The sequence below is a fragment of the Acanthisitta chloris genome, unplaced genomic scaffold (genome assembly GCF_000695815.1).
Source record: "Acanthisitta chloris isolate BGI_N310 unplaced genomic scaffold, ASM69581v1 scaffold21320, whole genome shotgun sequence".
NCBI classification, from domain to species: Eukaryota; Metazoa; Chordata; class Aves; order Passeriformes; family Acanthisittidae; genus Acanthisitta; species Acanthisitta chloris.
Window position 1 is genome coordinate 380 of NW_008650205.1, and position 16,309 is coordinate 16,688.

At 41.7% G+C, this 16,309-nt stretch overlaps 1 protein-coding gene across 1 annotated transcript in view; it reads right to left on the reverse strand.

The window, feature by feature from the left end:
• Positions 1 to 3,940: 3,940 nt before the first annotated feature.
• PLEKHM3 (pleckstrin homology domain containing, family M, member 3) overlaps positions 3,941 to 16,309 on the reverse strand; it is a gene marked incomplete at its 3' end in the record, with an annotated part of 28,263 nt that continues 15,894 nt past the window's right edge. The window contains exon 3 of the mRNA XM_009084124.1: positions 3,941 to 4,086. Within this exon, the coding sequence (XP_009082372.1) occupies positions 3,941 to 4,086 (146 nt within the window). The remainder of the gene's footprint in view (positions 4,087 to 16,309) is intronic.

Here is a 16,309-nt window from a genome sequence, read left to right on the forward strand (position 1 = left end):
CTTCCAGGAGAATCTGCTCCATGATCTTGCCAGGCACAGAGGCGAGAATGACTGGTCGATAGTTCCATGGTTCTTCTGCTTTCCCTTTTTTGAAAATGGGGGTTATATTTCCCTTTTTCCAGTCATCAGGGACTTCACCTGATTGCCAGGATTTCAGGAAAATTACAGATAGTGGCTTAGCAACTTCATCGGCCAGTTCCCTCAGGACCTGAAGATGAATCTCATCAGGACCCATGGACTTATGCACATTCAGGTTCCAGAATTGAGGTCCCCTGAGTGACTTTGACATAGATGTGCACTATGATGACAAGTATTCCTGTGTGGCTCTGGTGCAGCATGGTCTGAATGCAGCCTTTCAGAGAAGAGCAAAGCAAACCTTTCTCTCTCCTTGCTAATACAATGTACCTGTGGAGTGCTGATTGCAGGAAAAGTGGCTTTACCCAGCATCACTGGCTGACAGAGAGGTGTCAGTTTGCTCTGCATGCCTGACACAGGCACACACATCTTGTAAAACATTAACTCACATTGCCAACAATAGTGAAGTTACAAGAATCTGAAATGCAGTCCTAAAATGGGAAGAGTCAAGGCAGTCACAGTAATTCAGGTTACCGCCAGCCAATATTCTAGCATATGTCCTAGCATACTCATGGTCCTGAATTTTACTGGACAAACAAGACAATCCTATTAAATCAGCCAGAAGGAGTGAGAAGATGCAAAGTGCAACAGAGTTTTAGCTTGAAATATCATACAAGGATAGATGCTAACATTTCTAGGCCTTTCCTTTCTAGAGCCTGCAAGCTTACAGTTCAGAATTCAATTTACCAGAAGTCAACCTCCCTTGAAGCCTCTTGGCACAGGAGTTCATTTCTTGCTATGTTTGTCTGGCATTTTGTGCAGGCTGAAAGGCACCTGAACCAAACTGCAATACTTAGTGGGTTTTGCGTGCAAACAGGGAAACCAGTTGGCCTAAGTAAAAGCAAGCAAAGGTGTTCACAAGATTGCCTCTTTTTTCCCTTCACATAAACATAAATATGAAAACAGTAAGGAGACAGGGAAAAAGCGAACGTGGGGACTAAGCTGCTGCTTTGGCTGTGACAGAAGAAACACGCCTAACTGCCAAGTCCTTTCAAGGAGCTTTTATTGCAGCCAAGAGGATTTTTCTTTTCCAACCCATGTGCTTTCAAGTGTTAAGTGTACTGCTGTTTTTTGACAACCTCCAGATTTTTACTGCTTCTGTTCTTCCACAACCTGTGCTGCCAATAGCAGACAAGAACCTCTCCATTTCAAAACTTACTTAATTGATGTAACAGTTTACAGCTGCTGCTCAGATGTCGAGTCCATGAAACATAAAGAGAAACATGCCCAATTACACCGTAAAAGCTTGTGTCAAGTACCTACTGGTGCTTATTTTGCCAGAAACAGATAGGACAGACCCCAGAAACCCCTGAGGAGTCAGGGAAAAGGTGGTACTGGGAAGGAGTGTAGGTTTTCAAACTATTCTTTCAATTTTGCTTCCATTTGGTGGATTGGCAGGCACATTTCAGATTGTGTGAAACACAAGCTTTTGAAGAATGCAGCCCTTTTTCAGTTCTGACCATCAAGTGTGGTATGTGCTTATTTCCTGCAGGACCTCTCTGGGGTGTGCTACAAGTGCTGCCAGGAGCAAGTTTCCACTGCAGAAGCTCCACTTTCAGAAATTGCTATGAGGGACAGGGCTGTGTGTTTAGGAGAAGCTCTGTTTGTCTTAATTTTGGGATGTTGCTGCACATCTTTGTGTGGGCACACTGGCCAATTATGGGAGGTGAAATGCTGACAAATTAAGTGATCTTCCTTTAAAAATAAAGCCAAAAAAATTATTACTACCAGGATCCCTTCAAGGAAGTGACACAAGATATCTGCTTTTGCCAAATCAGAGAATCATAGAATGTTAAGGGTTGGAAGGGACCTTAAAGATTATCTACTTCCACACCCCTGCCATGGGCAGGGTCACCTTCCACCAGACCAGGTTATTCACAGTCTCAATCCTTTCTCCGCTCAGCCTGTACTGGCACTTGGGATTGCACATTTACTCAATACACTACTAAGGAACTATGCAGTTTCATTTCAACTAGTAAGTAGAGCAGCCAACAATAAGTTGTCTTTTAGACCATACAGAAGAAATAAACACCAGACCTTATCTCTGAATGGAAAAAGGTGACGAGGATATGAAACTGCAGACAAATATACACTCTATCTCAGAAGAGCAATGCTTAGCTCCCATGGAGGTATAGCACAGACAGGAATAAAAAAGAATTGCAGAGAAACCCCGAAGATTTCATTAAAGTAACAAGAACTATTTGTTATTTTAATGCTATACATGGATGGGATGGAGTTGAGGAGATCCAACCAGTCACCTCAACTCAGCTGTCACACTGCCACTGTGGAAGATGATGTCCTCTTCATCTTCCTTGCCTGTCTTAATTTCTTCTCTAATAGTTGGGGATGCTATAAGTGTTTTCCTACCTATGGGATTGTGTTCCTTTCTTAAATTCACCTCTCTAGCACTTTGGCACAAAGACTGGTAAAGTATCTGCACAGAATTTGCTTGTGTTCCCAAGCCACTTCATGCCTGTTCTGCCTGTGTACAAAAAGTGCAAAATGAAACTTCTCACTAGCATAGTGAGATGACAATACATTAAGTTTTCAATGAATGCTTAAGCTTGAAAGTCCCTTTTTCTTTTGTGCCTCAGCTGCCTATACCAAAACCACAGGAAACAGCACAGAGCAGTTTTTACCCTGCAGGTTTAGGAAAAAACCCTAATTTATTTTCTTGGCAGTATTACTAACAGCTTGATATAAGGTCTTTGCCCTACCATTCTCTAGCCTCATATCAGGACTACCTATAGTATGGTGAGCTAGCAAGTTTAGTCCTTTGAGTAAAAGCATCCAAAAAAGAACTTTTTAATATTTTCTTCCCAGTTTCTAGGCATGAGCTTTTTGTCTCCACATATAGAAGCTTTATAACTCTGAAGAGCATTGCATTTCATGGTGCAAGATTATCATTTTCCTGATGGCAGGCTCTGGCTACCTTTTAATAATTTCCCCATCCAACAAATTTTCTTCAAGAGAGACCTGCTTTGCCTCTAATAGGGCATTTACTGCTTATTTTTTTCCTTTTCAAATAGCACATAATAATAATATTCGCAGACACAAAACATCAAACAACCTCTCCTAACACTGTCTGCTAGGTCTGAAGCTGTAGCATGGACTGGATTCCTTATGAGTTTGTTATTTTTTCAGCATATCCTGCCTATGATGGCAAAACAACACTGTTAGCTGGTATAATGCTTTGAGGCATGTAATCAGTTGCCCCTATCTAGCAACTGAGGCAGCAGCAAATAGCAGATTTTGGAAGTTTTAGAAAAGCTCTCATGTGGCAAGTGAACAACTGCAGAATTTTCTCTTCATGTTACTTTTGTCTGCCTGGTCCAATCAAGTGCTATAGCAACGTCCACCTAGTGTCCTCAAAATGCTTATGCCAAGAGACAGGACATACCAGGCCTTACAAACATTATGTCTGGGTAAACCAGTTTCCTGTGGGCATTTCCACAATTCAGCATTCATCACTAAGCAGTCCCTATCACTCATGAATCAGCTACTCCTCAAGCCCCCAATACCTGCAGTCTGTCTCTTGAACAAGCAGATAAGCAATGACGAAAATGATGCCACCAAGAAAGAGGGGCATGGCTGCCCCTGTGGAGGAACACCCTAGGCCTGGCTAAGGAAACTGTGATGAAGATATCTGTCTTGCTGAGTGAGCATGGCTCATTCTGACATGAGGGACAAAGAAGACAGTATTAGCAGTCAGTGCCTGTAACCTTCAGCCTGTTGCAATGTCTGTGTTTCTATCTAAAGAGCAATTCACTTCACTTGCTAGCAAACCAATCTGCAGGGTGATTACCTTGTATTTGGAAGTGTCCCAGTTATGAACCAGCCGTGCAGGGATGAGGAAGCTGTCATCCACATGGCAGGTGCTGCAGTAATACCATCCACTGTAGCTGCACACCTTGGCTTTCCCATTGGACAAACCTATGGAGCGCTGACAGCCTAGAGAAGAGAGAGGGAGAAAAGTCTGGGTTTGTACATCATGCCAGAGGTACACTCTCAGAATGGAGTCAGAAAAGTAATTATTCCTCCATCTGAGACCCTTTTGAAATTTTATTTATTTATTTTATCAATGAGACGTTTCTCATTCCCTAAAAAAACAGAGGAATAAGTATCAGCATTGTTGGACTAGCACTGAAAAAGCACACACTGACTTGGCCATCTGTGACAAAGACTTCAGACAGCAAAGGACACTTAGCATTTCTCAAGAAACAAAGGCAGAAGACTTACTTTGAGACACCGGGTGTTTAAAAGCCATGGCTATCTGAAAACGATGCCCTGAAGCTTAGACAGAAAACACCAGACCACAGACGTACTGTGTGCTTGCTCCAGAGAGCTCCCATTTTCCCCACAACAGAATGGGCCAGCACTGCCTGCCTGGAGGAGTGCAAGCCAGCTCCTGCTGACAGCCAGAAGGGATGCTGACTTGGCAGGTAGGATTTAGCCACAGCATTAGCACAGCCAGGGCAATCCACAGTCACACCATGAATAATAACTGTGAGCAGCAGCCCCATTGAGAATGAGTGGTTCCTCAACTAGTGGTAGTGACACAGCTCAGTTTTCTGCAGGTTTTTTCCCTTATGATTGGATTACCCTGTGCCTTACAAGGTCTGAGGTCTACCTGATACTTTTTTCACAGTTGCATCTCTTGCCTTTTCCCATGCCCTCTTGCGTGGAGTCCCTGAGGGAAATGTATTCAAAAGCTGCTGCTTTAGTTGGAAAGAACTAATGCAGAGCTCTCCTTCACCTGACCACCTGTTTTCACAAAACACATAAAAACTCAATGTACTTGACACCTCTCTCTTTCAACAGTGACTAAAATGAGCCAATAGGTTCAAATAATATTAGAGTGGATTGTTGAAGACAGACAGCACAGTCATATTATACAACCTGCTCAGGATGCAGGGCTAAAAATGTTTGGATAAGATACAACGAGATGTCTGTGGTAGTTAACAACACCTCTTTGACACAGCACACATGAGAGTATTTCTGCTTTTCCTTCAGATGCTAATGTCCCCATATGACATTTACAGCTACAGCCATAGGACCAGAGCTCTGCTCCAGCCTGTGCTGATGGTCTTTGCTGCAGCTGGTTAGAAATACTGATTAGCAGAATCTTTGTGCATCACTTTTACAGCAAAAGTATTGGTTAAACAGAGTTTTTCAGATAGAAGTGAACTGACTGACTGCTTTTGTCAATATTTAATTTAGTGTGATTATGTAACTTCTCCCACTCACGGCATCTTTTCTCCCCAGCAAGTTATTCTGATTTGAGGAGAGATTGCAGCTCATCTTCTCTAGACATAAATCAAACTCCTCCTTCCCTGCATCGACTGATGCTACCTTGTCTCTTCTGCTCTAATCAAAATAATTGGAATAATATAACCAACACAATTAGCTAATTCCTTCCTCTTCCACACTCCAGAGCTATTAGGGCACTGATTCTCCACAATATGCACTATCAAGTGAATCAGTGTGGGACATGTCCTGTCTCCATATCCCTCTTCCCCTTCCCTTTCTTTTTTTGAAGAGAGGATATGCAGTTTCTTGAAAAAGCCAAATGATATAAACAGGTCAGTTGATGAAAGAGATAATTATGATAATGTCTCCTCCTTTACCATTCATAAGAACAGAGCATAAGTATAAACATATATCTCAAGTGGTGTAACTCAACATGGATAATGGAAAAATGTGATCTCAGCTAATAATCAAACAGAAAACCCAAACATCATGACAGTAAACTATCATCACTGTAGAAATGTTTTATGGTAAATATTGGCAGCACTTTTCACAAAGTAATATTTTTAGGGTAGAAGGAATGAAAGCATCCCTTTTATAAGAGTAGAGTAAATTCAAGTTATTCAGCAGTGTGTTAAAAAAAAAAAAAGATGACCTATGACTGTGGCTCAGGATCAGAACTTACAAGCCAACAACTTCCTGTTTCCCTCAGTGCAAGGCATGTATTTTCCTGTCTTTTCTCTCCTGTTCTTTTCCTTTCTCAACAAAAGCATTTTCCTCAGTGGTCAGTTAAACGAGTTTCCACGCAGTCCTGGCTCCACTATGCTGTTACAGATGAAGTCAGCTGGCACACCTGGTAGTAAGCCCAGTGTCAGTGCTATGTAGTGCATACAGAACTGTATTTTTCAGTTTTTAAAATGCATTAATACATAAAGGTGAAGGTTTCAAACAGCTGATGAGACATGAAATACCAGTCCTGTTCATCAGACATGACATTCACCTGACTAGTAGCCATGAGAGATGTATGCGGAAAGTACACACACTGTTGCTATGAAGCCCATGTTTTTAAAAGCACAACAGCGGTAAATCTGTTTCCCTCTGTAAAGGAAACAGAGAAATATGCCAACTCCTCGCAGAGCAAGATGAAATCTAAGAAGGCATTCCCCTTTCCCAAGCTAAACGGGAACAAGCCCTCAGGGAGGATGTTTGTTAGCAACATGTCAGTGCAGTACATTGTTCTGTGCCAGCCTGGCTAAAAGTGAAGGGTCTGAATCTTTCTCCTTACTATTCACCTCTGAATTTCCTATCATTGAAAAACACTGAAGCATCTGTCTGTATACATCAAATAGCTCCAACTTGAGCTTTCATTACATACAGTCATGACCTCATACTGGATGAAAAAGAGACTACTAAATACCTGCATCTTCGAGCTCACTGTGCTTGGACCAGTACTACTCATAAAGCTGTGTCTGACTGTGAATGAAATCTCCTAATTCAATGTCACTGAAACCTTTATAAACATTCCCCAGTAGCCAACACTAGCTTACTTATCTGCGGATGAGTGGGACACACTGATTTCACCTAGCTACCACTGTGCATTCCCTGCCACTCCACAAGCTGCTAGTTTGTCTTAATGCGCCAACTCCTATCTGTTAGACTCAAGGCAAGAATAAACTAAAGTCCAATTTGAATTGCCAACATCCTAAAGTAAAATGTTTGCAGTTGAGAAGTCACCACTTCAAGGCCTAATTTCTTGCAGCCTCCTATAGCCAAAAGCTCATTCTAGTCCACAGAGAGTTTTCTCAGGAGAGGAATGACAAAGCACAGAAGCACTGGGGAGCTTATCTCCTCCTCCCTATATCCAATCCATAAAACCTGAAGGTTTCTGGGGTGAGGAGGGTCTCAGCAAGCAATCTTGGGTGCCCTTCATCTTCAGGAGAAGTGGTTTTATGAAGAAGAGAAGGTGGAAGAAATTCCCATCCAAGCAGTACACATAGCTTTCTCCCTTGTTACAGCCTTTTCCTGAGCCCATGTTTGTTTCCTTGTTCCTCAGAAACACATTCTTTACACAGAGTATTCCTCTTCATATCCTCAAGAAATCATATTCTGCAAAGCTACATAACAGTGGTGTAGTTGGGTTTTTTAGATGAGAACAGGGCATTGGCACCCACCTTGCATTTTCCCCTACCTTACAAGCTTTGCTATTTGAAAATCACCATCTCTTCCATTCCTGTCTGTTGTGATTCATAATGATGGCTATTTCTACAACCCTTTCAAATCAAGTTATCAAAGCACTGATTTTCTTTGATCTTATGCAGTTCAAAGTGATGTAGTGTGACAAACATATTTCTGTGGCATATACCACTTATGCTACTTTGTTTTTTTTAAGATGGAAAATAATAGAGCAAGAATGAGAGTGAAAGAAGAGGAAGATGGAATAGCTTGTGGTTTAATGCCCTTGGAAATCCTGCACCTGGACATTCAGGTACATAAACTTGCCATCATGTTCACCAGGAGCAAAACTAGTACTGATTCCTGGCTTTAAACTGTTGAGTACCTCTCCCATCAGGATAGTCAGATGTAGCTGACGATCCCAGAGATCACTAACACAATTCAACAAATAGTTTAGGACTGGGGAAGGGACCATGTTTGCAGAGAAAACACTTGCCTAAATAACTAAAGAAAGCACCTTCTGTAGGATAGGGGAAAACAGCAGCACAACTTCCACCAAGCCTCTCTCACCTACTAATGCTCACACAGAATATTACCTATATAACATCTGTACAAAGGTCTAGCAAATCCTGAACCTAATGCAAAGTGAATACTGTGGTATTTACTAGTACCCAAAACCATCCCTACCTAAAGAATGTTATAGAGCAAGCTACAGAGGGAAAAAGTGTAGCTGTAGGTATACTGTTAGCAAAGTGAGGGAAGGAGTAATTCCAAACCTGTCATCACAAAAACTGTAACAAAATGGCCTTGGAATCAAGCAAATAAAACAGGGGTTAGAAAAAGTAGCAGCAAGAAAGTGCTGTTGGGCACAGATGAACCTCTCTCAACAACATGTCTATGTACAGAGCAGGAATATCAACATCCAGAGGCTCATGTCCAAGTGCAAAGACTTCAGGAAGAAGATAATACAGAAGATTAGATTAAAAAAGCTATAACAAGACTCTCCTTGTCTTAAAGGTGGTGGTCTAGTATGGAGAAACAATCCAAGATGCTCGAATATAATTCTTCTTCTGTCAAGTGTGAAAAATATAATTTCCATCACTTCCAGGGTGTTGCATACTCTTGTGGTCAAGGAAGACACACACAACGACTCTTTTTATCCAGGTACATTTTTCTTTGATCTTTTATAAATAAAAGACTGGAGTAGCTCCACAGTGAAACAGAGAAAGACCAAACTGGAATTAAATACACAATTGTTTTCCTTATTCAATAAAGTTCCTTGCTTGGTATCAGGAAAAATCAAGTCCCTTGTGATTGTGCACCATAATTAAATTTGTGACAGATTAGCTAAGAAGCTAATTCATTTATAAACAACATACAATATGAAGAAAAGAAAATGACCCATAGACTTCAAAAGGCTTTCAGCATAAAGCATAAAGGCATAAAGCAGACTAAGCAGAAGGAGCACAGCAACAAATTTTTAGTGCTAGATCAGACATACAACATTGCTCTATGTGCTCAGCACAAACAGAAAGAGGTCAGAATTACTTCAGTTGCTGGCCTTATGTTTCTGTGCATCTATTCCAATTCAGTTCACCATGGGAAAATTAAAGATTCACAAGGAAGACACTAACAATCCAGCTTAGTTATCCCTCATGCCCACACATGTTGAATTTTCATTACACTTTGTTCTTTTCCCACCATTACATTCTAGCCAAAAAAATTTTATTTCTAATGAAATAATTAAAAACCTAGCAAAGTCTGACACTTTACTCACCTTGCCTACATTTTTTGTGAGCTTCTAATAAACATTAAAAAAAGACAACAAAACCTCAAAAGAGTAAAGTAACAAAATTTTCCCTGTTGAAACCATGTGGGTTTGACACTATGAAGTTCTAATTACCTAAGCAACATATAAACCCCAATATTATTTATGTCAGCAATGTACAAATCCCCCTTTAATTATAATCTAGATCAGCTTCTCTCAGAAACTGTTCACAAGCTCCCAACTCCCAGATTCACTTGAAAAAAAAATTTATTTCAAAGGATGTACTAACTGTTTTGAGTCAATGGAAACCTTGACTGTTAGCTGGAGCTCAGGACTAAGCCCTAAATTGAAAGCCTTCCCATCTTCATTAGTGCCATTTGAAGATAACAATGCATAGCCCTGTCTTTCCTGCCTTACACAATCCAGCACAGCTGACTCAGCCTACCCAGTCAGCATACGCTTGGTGGCTACAGGCTCTAGGTGGGGAGACTGGCAAATCCAGAGAGGGACCCATCCCGACCTAACTAGAGATGTCTCACAGGCATCACCTCAGAGCATCTCTCCAAGGCAGATGAGATGAATCATACCCTAGGCACCCAGGCTTTCTTCCAGCCAGCATAGATTGGATTAGGGAAGACATTCAATATTTAGATGGGGGAAGGTGAAGTAAACAACACCCTTTACATCAGTCATTCTGAACACACAGAGCTGTGATCCTCTCCAAGAAGATGAACAATGAAGAAAAACAAAAACACTGTTGGAAACAAGCCAAGTGATAGCACATATGTGTGCATACACAACATTCTGCATGTCTGTATTATCCTTTTTCAGAGGATAGCATACAAGCATGCTGCAAGTTACACAGCTAAATTCTGCCTTCCCAAGGAAACTAACAGTAGTTAAGCCTGCAAATGTTACACCAAAATCAATTAAAAGTTTACATGTAAGCTTGTACTTCACATACACAAGCCAATTTCATCAATAAATGAGGTCAAGAATCCTAGCTGTGTATCAAATGGCTGCAACAAAGCTATACTATAGGAAACTAGCCTTTTATTTGCTTGGATTTCCCCACTTGAATTTCACCAGAATATAGGTTCTTTTACCTTTAGTGTCAAATCTGAGAAGGGCCAAAATTACATTCTTCCCAGAGAACTAGTTCTGAGGAAATCACAAACAGCTACAAAGACATTCTTCACACACAGTTATAGTTTGTTACCTTCTTAACACATGGCCAGTTTGCATTCTCCTATTGCATGCTTTCAAATCCTTTCCCTGCATTCCCAGGACAACAGTGCTTAGGAAGAATACCATGCACCTCAAGCTAATTTGGTATTCTTTTCCCCATGCCCTTATAGGATTATTCTCTGCAGTATCTGGCACTTTGCTGAGACTCTGAAGTGCTGCCTGACAGAAGGAAATGGGAGCTACCGTGGAATGACTTATTGGCAGGATTCAGTAATTCACCAGCTCTTTAGTCAGGAATGGGAACTGAACACATTCTCTGGGCCAGCTCTTGAAGTCTGCCTGCCAGCTAGCAGTAAGGAGATAATGTGAACACAATTAATAATGGTATTCCAATTCCTACCGTCGATTACACTCATGCTTGATTCTATATACTGAGAAGGTAGACAGAAGAACAGAGGCCAGCAAGCACTAGTGCCAGCATCCTCAGCTGTGGCCAGGTCATTTAGCAAAAAGAGACTCTACTTAACTCAGTTTCCATTTCTGCTCTGCAGTAAGTTTGAAGACCACTTAGCCCTGCACCACTCACTCATTTACTTACACTGAAGGCTGCCTGGTTTGCCAAGTTTAGTTTATTTGACACATAAGCTATTAACATACCTAGAAATAACCAGCTCTGCTTCTGTTTGAATACACAAATGGTTTTGCATCTCCTTATAACACGAGGAAAAACTGTTCAGTAAGTGTGGTTACACATTTTTGCCAATGCTATTTGGCTGAATTTCTTGTTGGCTGCAAGTCACTACCACAGCACTGCTTTGGGCATAGGCACTATTCAGATGTATACAGCACAGGTATGTACCAGAGACTACAGACATTGCAGAAGGCCAGATTGAAAACCTAAACCCTTCCCACTAGTTGGCTTCTGGTTTGTTCTGTAATTTCTTTTATATTGCCCCTCATTTGATCCACATGTAATAGTTTTGCCAATAATACACTGCTTTGGCATGGGACAGAAGTGGGGGAGCCCTGCCAACACACACACAAATCCCCCAGTTCTGCAGCAGTGGACCATAAAGCAGCAACTTTCCTTCTGTATTTGTCCCTCAAGGCTGCACATCTGCATGGATGCTCTGATGCTGATCAAATGCATAGGGCACGCCACAGTTTTTTTCCAGAGCAGCATTAAGAGGGGCTTCCTGTGATGCTGGCTTCTGTGAAACCTCTAAGATTCACACATCTTTGCTACCTCTTCTCCTCTGTCAAATTTTGTTAAAACAGTCAGGTAGATTCAAATCTTATAGGGCAAGGCTAAAACTGTCAGCAAACAGCACTGGAACATAAGCTTTGCTTTCTTAGGAAACAAATTAAGAGTCATGTCCCAAAACAGCTCAGGGACTCTTGCAACTCCAGAAATAGTGTTATGCGGACATACCCTGCCTGTGCCTTTCTGTGAAGGCAAGGTCTTTATTAGCAAAAGCTGGCTTGACAGACTTCAAAGATGCCAGCCCAACAAATAAAGCTGTTTCTTGTAATGCAATTCATGAGGAATCTCTGATGAAGAGGCTCAGAGAAGAACTCTGTGTCTGTGTGTGTGGTGTGTACATGTGTATTAGGGTTTTCAGGACTGAAAACACTTCCTTTTCTCCAGATGTTGCTTTTCCATCCCAACAAAAGTGAGACTCTGACATTTAGACTCTCTGGTTTTGGCATTCTTTTCTTTGAACTTTATGCCAAAACATCCATGAAGACTAGTTTCACACAACAAAGAGACCAAAAAAATCTCCAGTTCTTTGGGGGCAATGGAGCTAATACCTAGCACCCACAAGCCATGAAGAAACAACACATAGCCAAGAACAAACAGCCTATGCTGATGCCTATGTAGAGACATATTCACACACAGCAGAATTCAGCTCCTAACAGTACAATAAACACAAGAACATACTAAAAACCTATAGAGTTGTTCACAGAGGCAAATTAGAACAATGGAGTCACCTGTCCCCATGCACAGGCACCCTTCAAACCTGCTACAAGGAATATGTAGAGTCATCAGCCAAGATGTTTGTATGAGCAGTTCCACTTGCAAAGCTGAGACAAAGACGTCACATCAGCCAAGGATTTCAAAGTGCACATCAGGGCACTGAACAGGCACTGAACTAGCCAAGTACTCATCTGGACTGCCCTTCAGGGCAGCAGCAGGCCAACTCCAAACTAAATACCATGAAGGGGAAAATCTCACTCTGCGAAGGTGCCAGCCAAATCCTAGGAGGGCGAAGGACCTAACTTCTACCAGCTTAGACAAACTACTAGTTTTCACTGCCACTTCCCCTAGTCAAGCCATCCTAAAACTGAAGAGCGAACTCACCTCACCAATGAAGTTTAAATGGCTTCTATGATCATAACTGATCACTGACAAACAGATTTAATCAATTCAAGCATGTGGTATCTTCTGATCTTTTCCTAAACAAGCGTCATCACATGGCAAATCACTTTGGACCAGCAACCTTGTGTTTAGAAATATGAAGGTCCATTGCAAACAAAGTACTCCTTCCTATACAAATTCCAGTCACTCTTGTCTGGAAACCTTCCCCCTCCACTCCTCTCAACAAGTCACTGACCTTGTTCAGACATGGAGCATTTTCCAAATACTAATTTAGACCACGTTTTTTTCTGCTCAGCTCGTTTTGGCTGCCAAAGAAAGAGTTTAGAAATACCACTGTTAGCAGTGGAAGTTTTACTTTTGAATCAACAGAAACAGGGCCTGAAAGTCACATACAACACTGGAAGACTGTAGTCTGAACTGAAGATACTTAATAAAACCCTTACAGTGCAAAACACATTCTTAGGGGATTTTACAGAGTCTCAAATACGGGGAAGGCAAAAAGCTGCTGAAGCCTTGGAACAAAGAGATCAATTGAAATGAAACCAAGCACAAAACAAATACTGCACTTAGAAAAAGCACAATCCTAAAAGCCCTGGACAGGTGAGAGCAATTGTTATTTGGGACTGAAAATGTGACAAGAGTACCAACAAACTTTCCAAAGGACCTTATGGTATTTTACTGTTGTGCTACATTTTCTAAGATTTGTCTCCTAGTATTTTTATTTCAGTGACATGCTACAAATAGTGCTGGGTATGCTGACAGTTCACAAAGTACTTGCTAAATTCAAGGACGCTTCTCAACTATCTGTATTTGAGAAGTTTCAACTATATGGCTTTTTGCAAGTTGAACAAAGTCAACATCACACCTGCCTACTTTGGCTATTTTATTTTTAAAATCATACTTACTGGCTTGCAAGCTATTAGGAAAATACTTTCTTTTCATTGAAGAGAAAAAAAATAAAGGAATTTTACTTTTATTGCAATAGGGACTGATTTCAGACCAATGGGGTGAGCTATAGAGCAGAGGCTGCATGAGCTGGGCATGTTGCACTGGGCTGTCCCTCAACCACACACATGATCACAGCACTAGATGCAGAATAACTCCTTGAAAGATGACAGCTTTCCACCTGCTACTCCATTTGACAGAGCTGCAAGCTCAGAAAATAGCCCATTTACTAACCTTGGCTTCTCTGCACCTAGTGCTCAGTTCAGCCAGCCAAGTCAGTGGAGCTCTAATAGCAGTATTTATCCTTTTGGCAAGTGAGGAGACGTGGAGAAAGCAGGGAGCAAAAGACAGGAGGCACCCCAGAAGAGCAGCAAGGAAAGCCTCACAGACATATGAAAGGGTGCTGAGTGTACTTTGCAGAAGGCAGAAATTCACATATCCATTAGGATTTGCTGTCTAAGTAACAAGAATTCCTTCCAGACACAACTGACTTCTCTGGGGAAAAAAAATGTTTGTTTTAATAAAGGACAAGGAGAAAAGAACATAAAAGGTGAAACAGAAGAGAGACATCATAAAAAAATCCAGGAGCTATGCAAAAACAGGAGGCAAGGGCAGAGGCCATTTGTCTTCCTCATCTATAGGAAAATGAAGGCACATGCCAAAAGAATAGCAATAATAATGGGAACCTGACAATATTTGCTCCTTACAGACCTCCAGGAGAAACGCCTACCTTTTCCCAGAAGCCCATAGATGGCCCAGCAGGGAGACAGGACAGCCACTGGAGTACTCACAACCAGCTACTGCTGTCAGCGAGATGCTGCACTTGCCAAAGATAAACTTTCATGGAAGTTTCCTAATCCCAAATTTGTAACATAAACAGTTTGGGGATTTCTCTTGAATCCAGATGAAATAAATTTTTTAAAAAAAATAACACCCCCCTCAACAGATTACCCTAACACCATGCATGCCTCTCATTTCCTACACAATAAAGAACAAATCATAAAACTTGGTATTTACCAGCTTGGACTTGAAATCAACTTTCACTTCACATTCATTTGAAAATGAGGGGTAGGTCCCTCCAAAGTCTCACCTGAGCAGATCAGTGCTCTCAACTGCCACTCTTGCTCAGAGCCCCAGACACTTCCCATGGGAATACTGTTCTACCCCAGCAACAGGGCAAGATCAAGCCTTCAGTTATACGAACATGCAAAGGACAGAGATGAGTGTCATTCCAGTGCCAGCCGTTTCTAGTTAACCCCACATTCCAAAATGTAGTGCTATTCCAAGCCAAAATTATAAATAATGGCTGCAAAGGTAAAAGTGTTTATAAAAGCCCTGCCTCTCCCTGTTAATCGGTGACCTATGTGTTTATTTCTTGAAATTAAGAGAAATAATGCCCTGTCCTCCGCAGTAAGACAAAAAGTGAGAAATGTTAGGAAAAGCTTTTGTATCTGCTGATCAAGCAAGAGAAAACTTTTCAAGCTGCCCTTCTGACTCCTGTGTATCAACAGTTTGTCCCCCCTGCCCCATGCCTATATCTGACACCACTGCCCTGGCTTATATCACAAGTTGAAAAGTGCTAGTCAAACTCCAAGATAAACTTGTCAATAGCAAGGCACAGACATTCACATTCTTCCCTACCTGCTTGTGAATGTCAGCTGTTTGTCTGGGAGCAATTCCTTGAAAAGGAATTCTCCTGAGGGAGAAAAGGGAAGGGGGATGCAGAGGGCATTTCAAACAGGAAAAAAAAAATCCGGGAGGGGAGCCCCATAAAGACTGCAAAGAGAAAATAAATTCCAAAAAACCCTGTCCCCATCAGGTCCTCCCAGCAACCTTCTTTATCAGAGGTTCATTGTCAATCAATTAGCCAAGGCAGCAGGGGTCTGTAGGAAGGGGGGTAGCTCGAGAGACAATGGTCTGCCCTGTTGTATTACTATTTAATCACTTTTCCTAAATAAATAAAGCAGCCCTTAGGTGCTGTCATGTCAAGGGAATTTATAACAAAAAAAACCCTTCATTTTTCGTTGGTCATTACTTTTCCTTCTCTCCCACCCCTGCAGGACTAGAGAGGGTTATTACTGTAGCCTTAAGTTCCATCTTTGTGTTGCTTGCCTTTGATTCCCACTCGGACCTTGCCACTTTCTGGCACTAATTTGTCAGGCTGAACAAAGGAGGGATTTGTACCTCCTGTAAGGTCTCAATTAGGAAAGGCTTCTGCTGTATTATGTGCCATTGGGACAGGACACAAAGACGGTAATTACAGGAATTTGCACTAAATGGCTGAAGAATTCACAGCAAAACTTTTCTTCCTCCCCCCTCCTCATCTTTTTCCAAGCTTACCCCTCCCAGCAGCCCTGGGGAAAGCCGCTCTCAATGCCTGCAAGCTGTAATTACCACCAGCAGGCCCCCTAGGCTGAAGAGCAGCCCATGCGGGAACGGCGCAAACTGCCCGCAGGGAGCAGCAACGAGGGGAG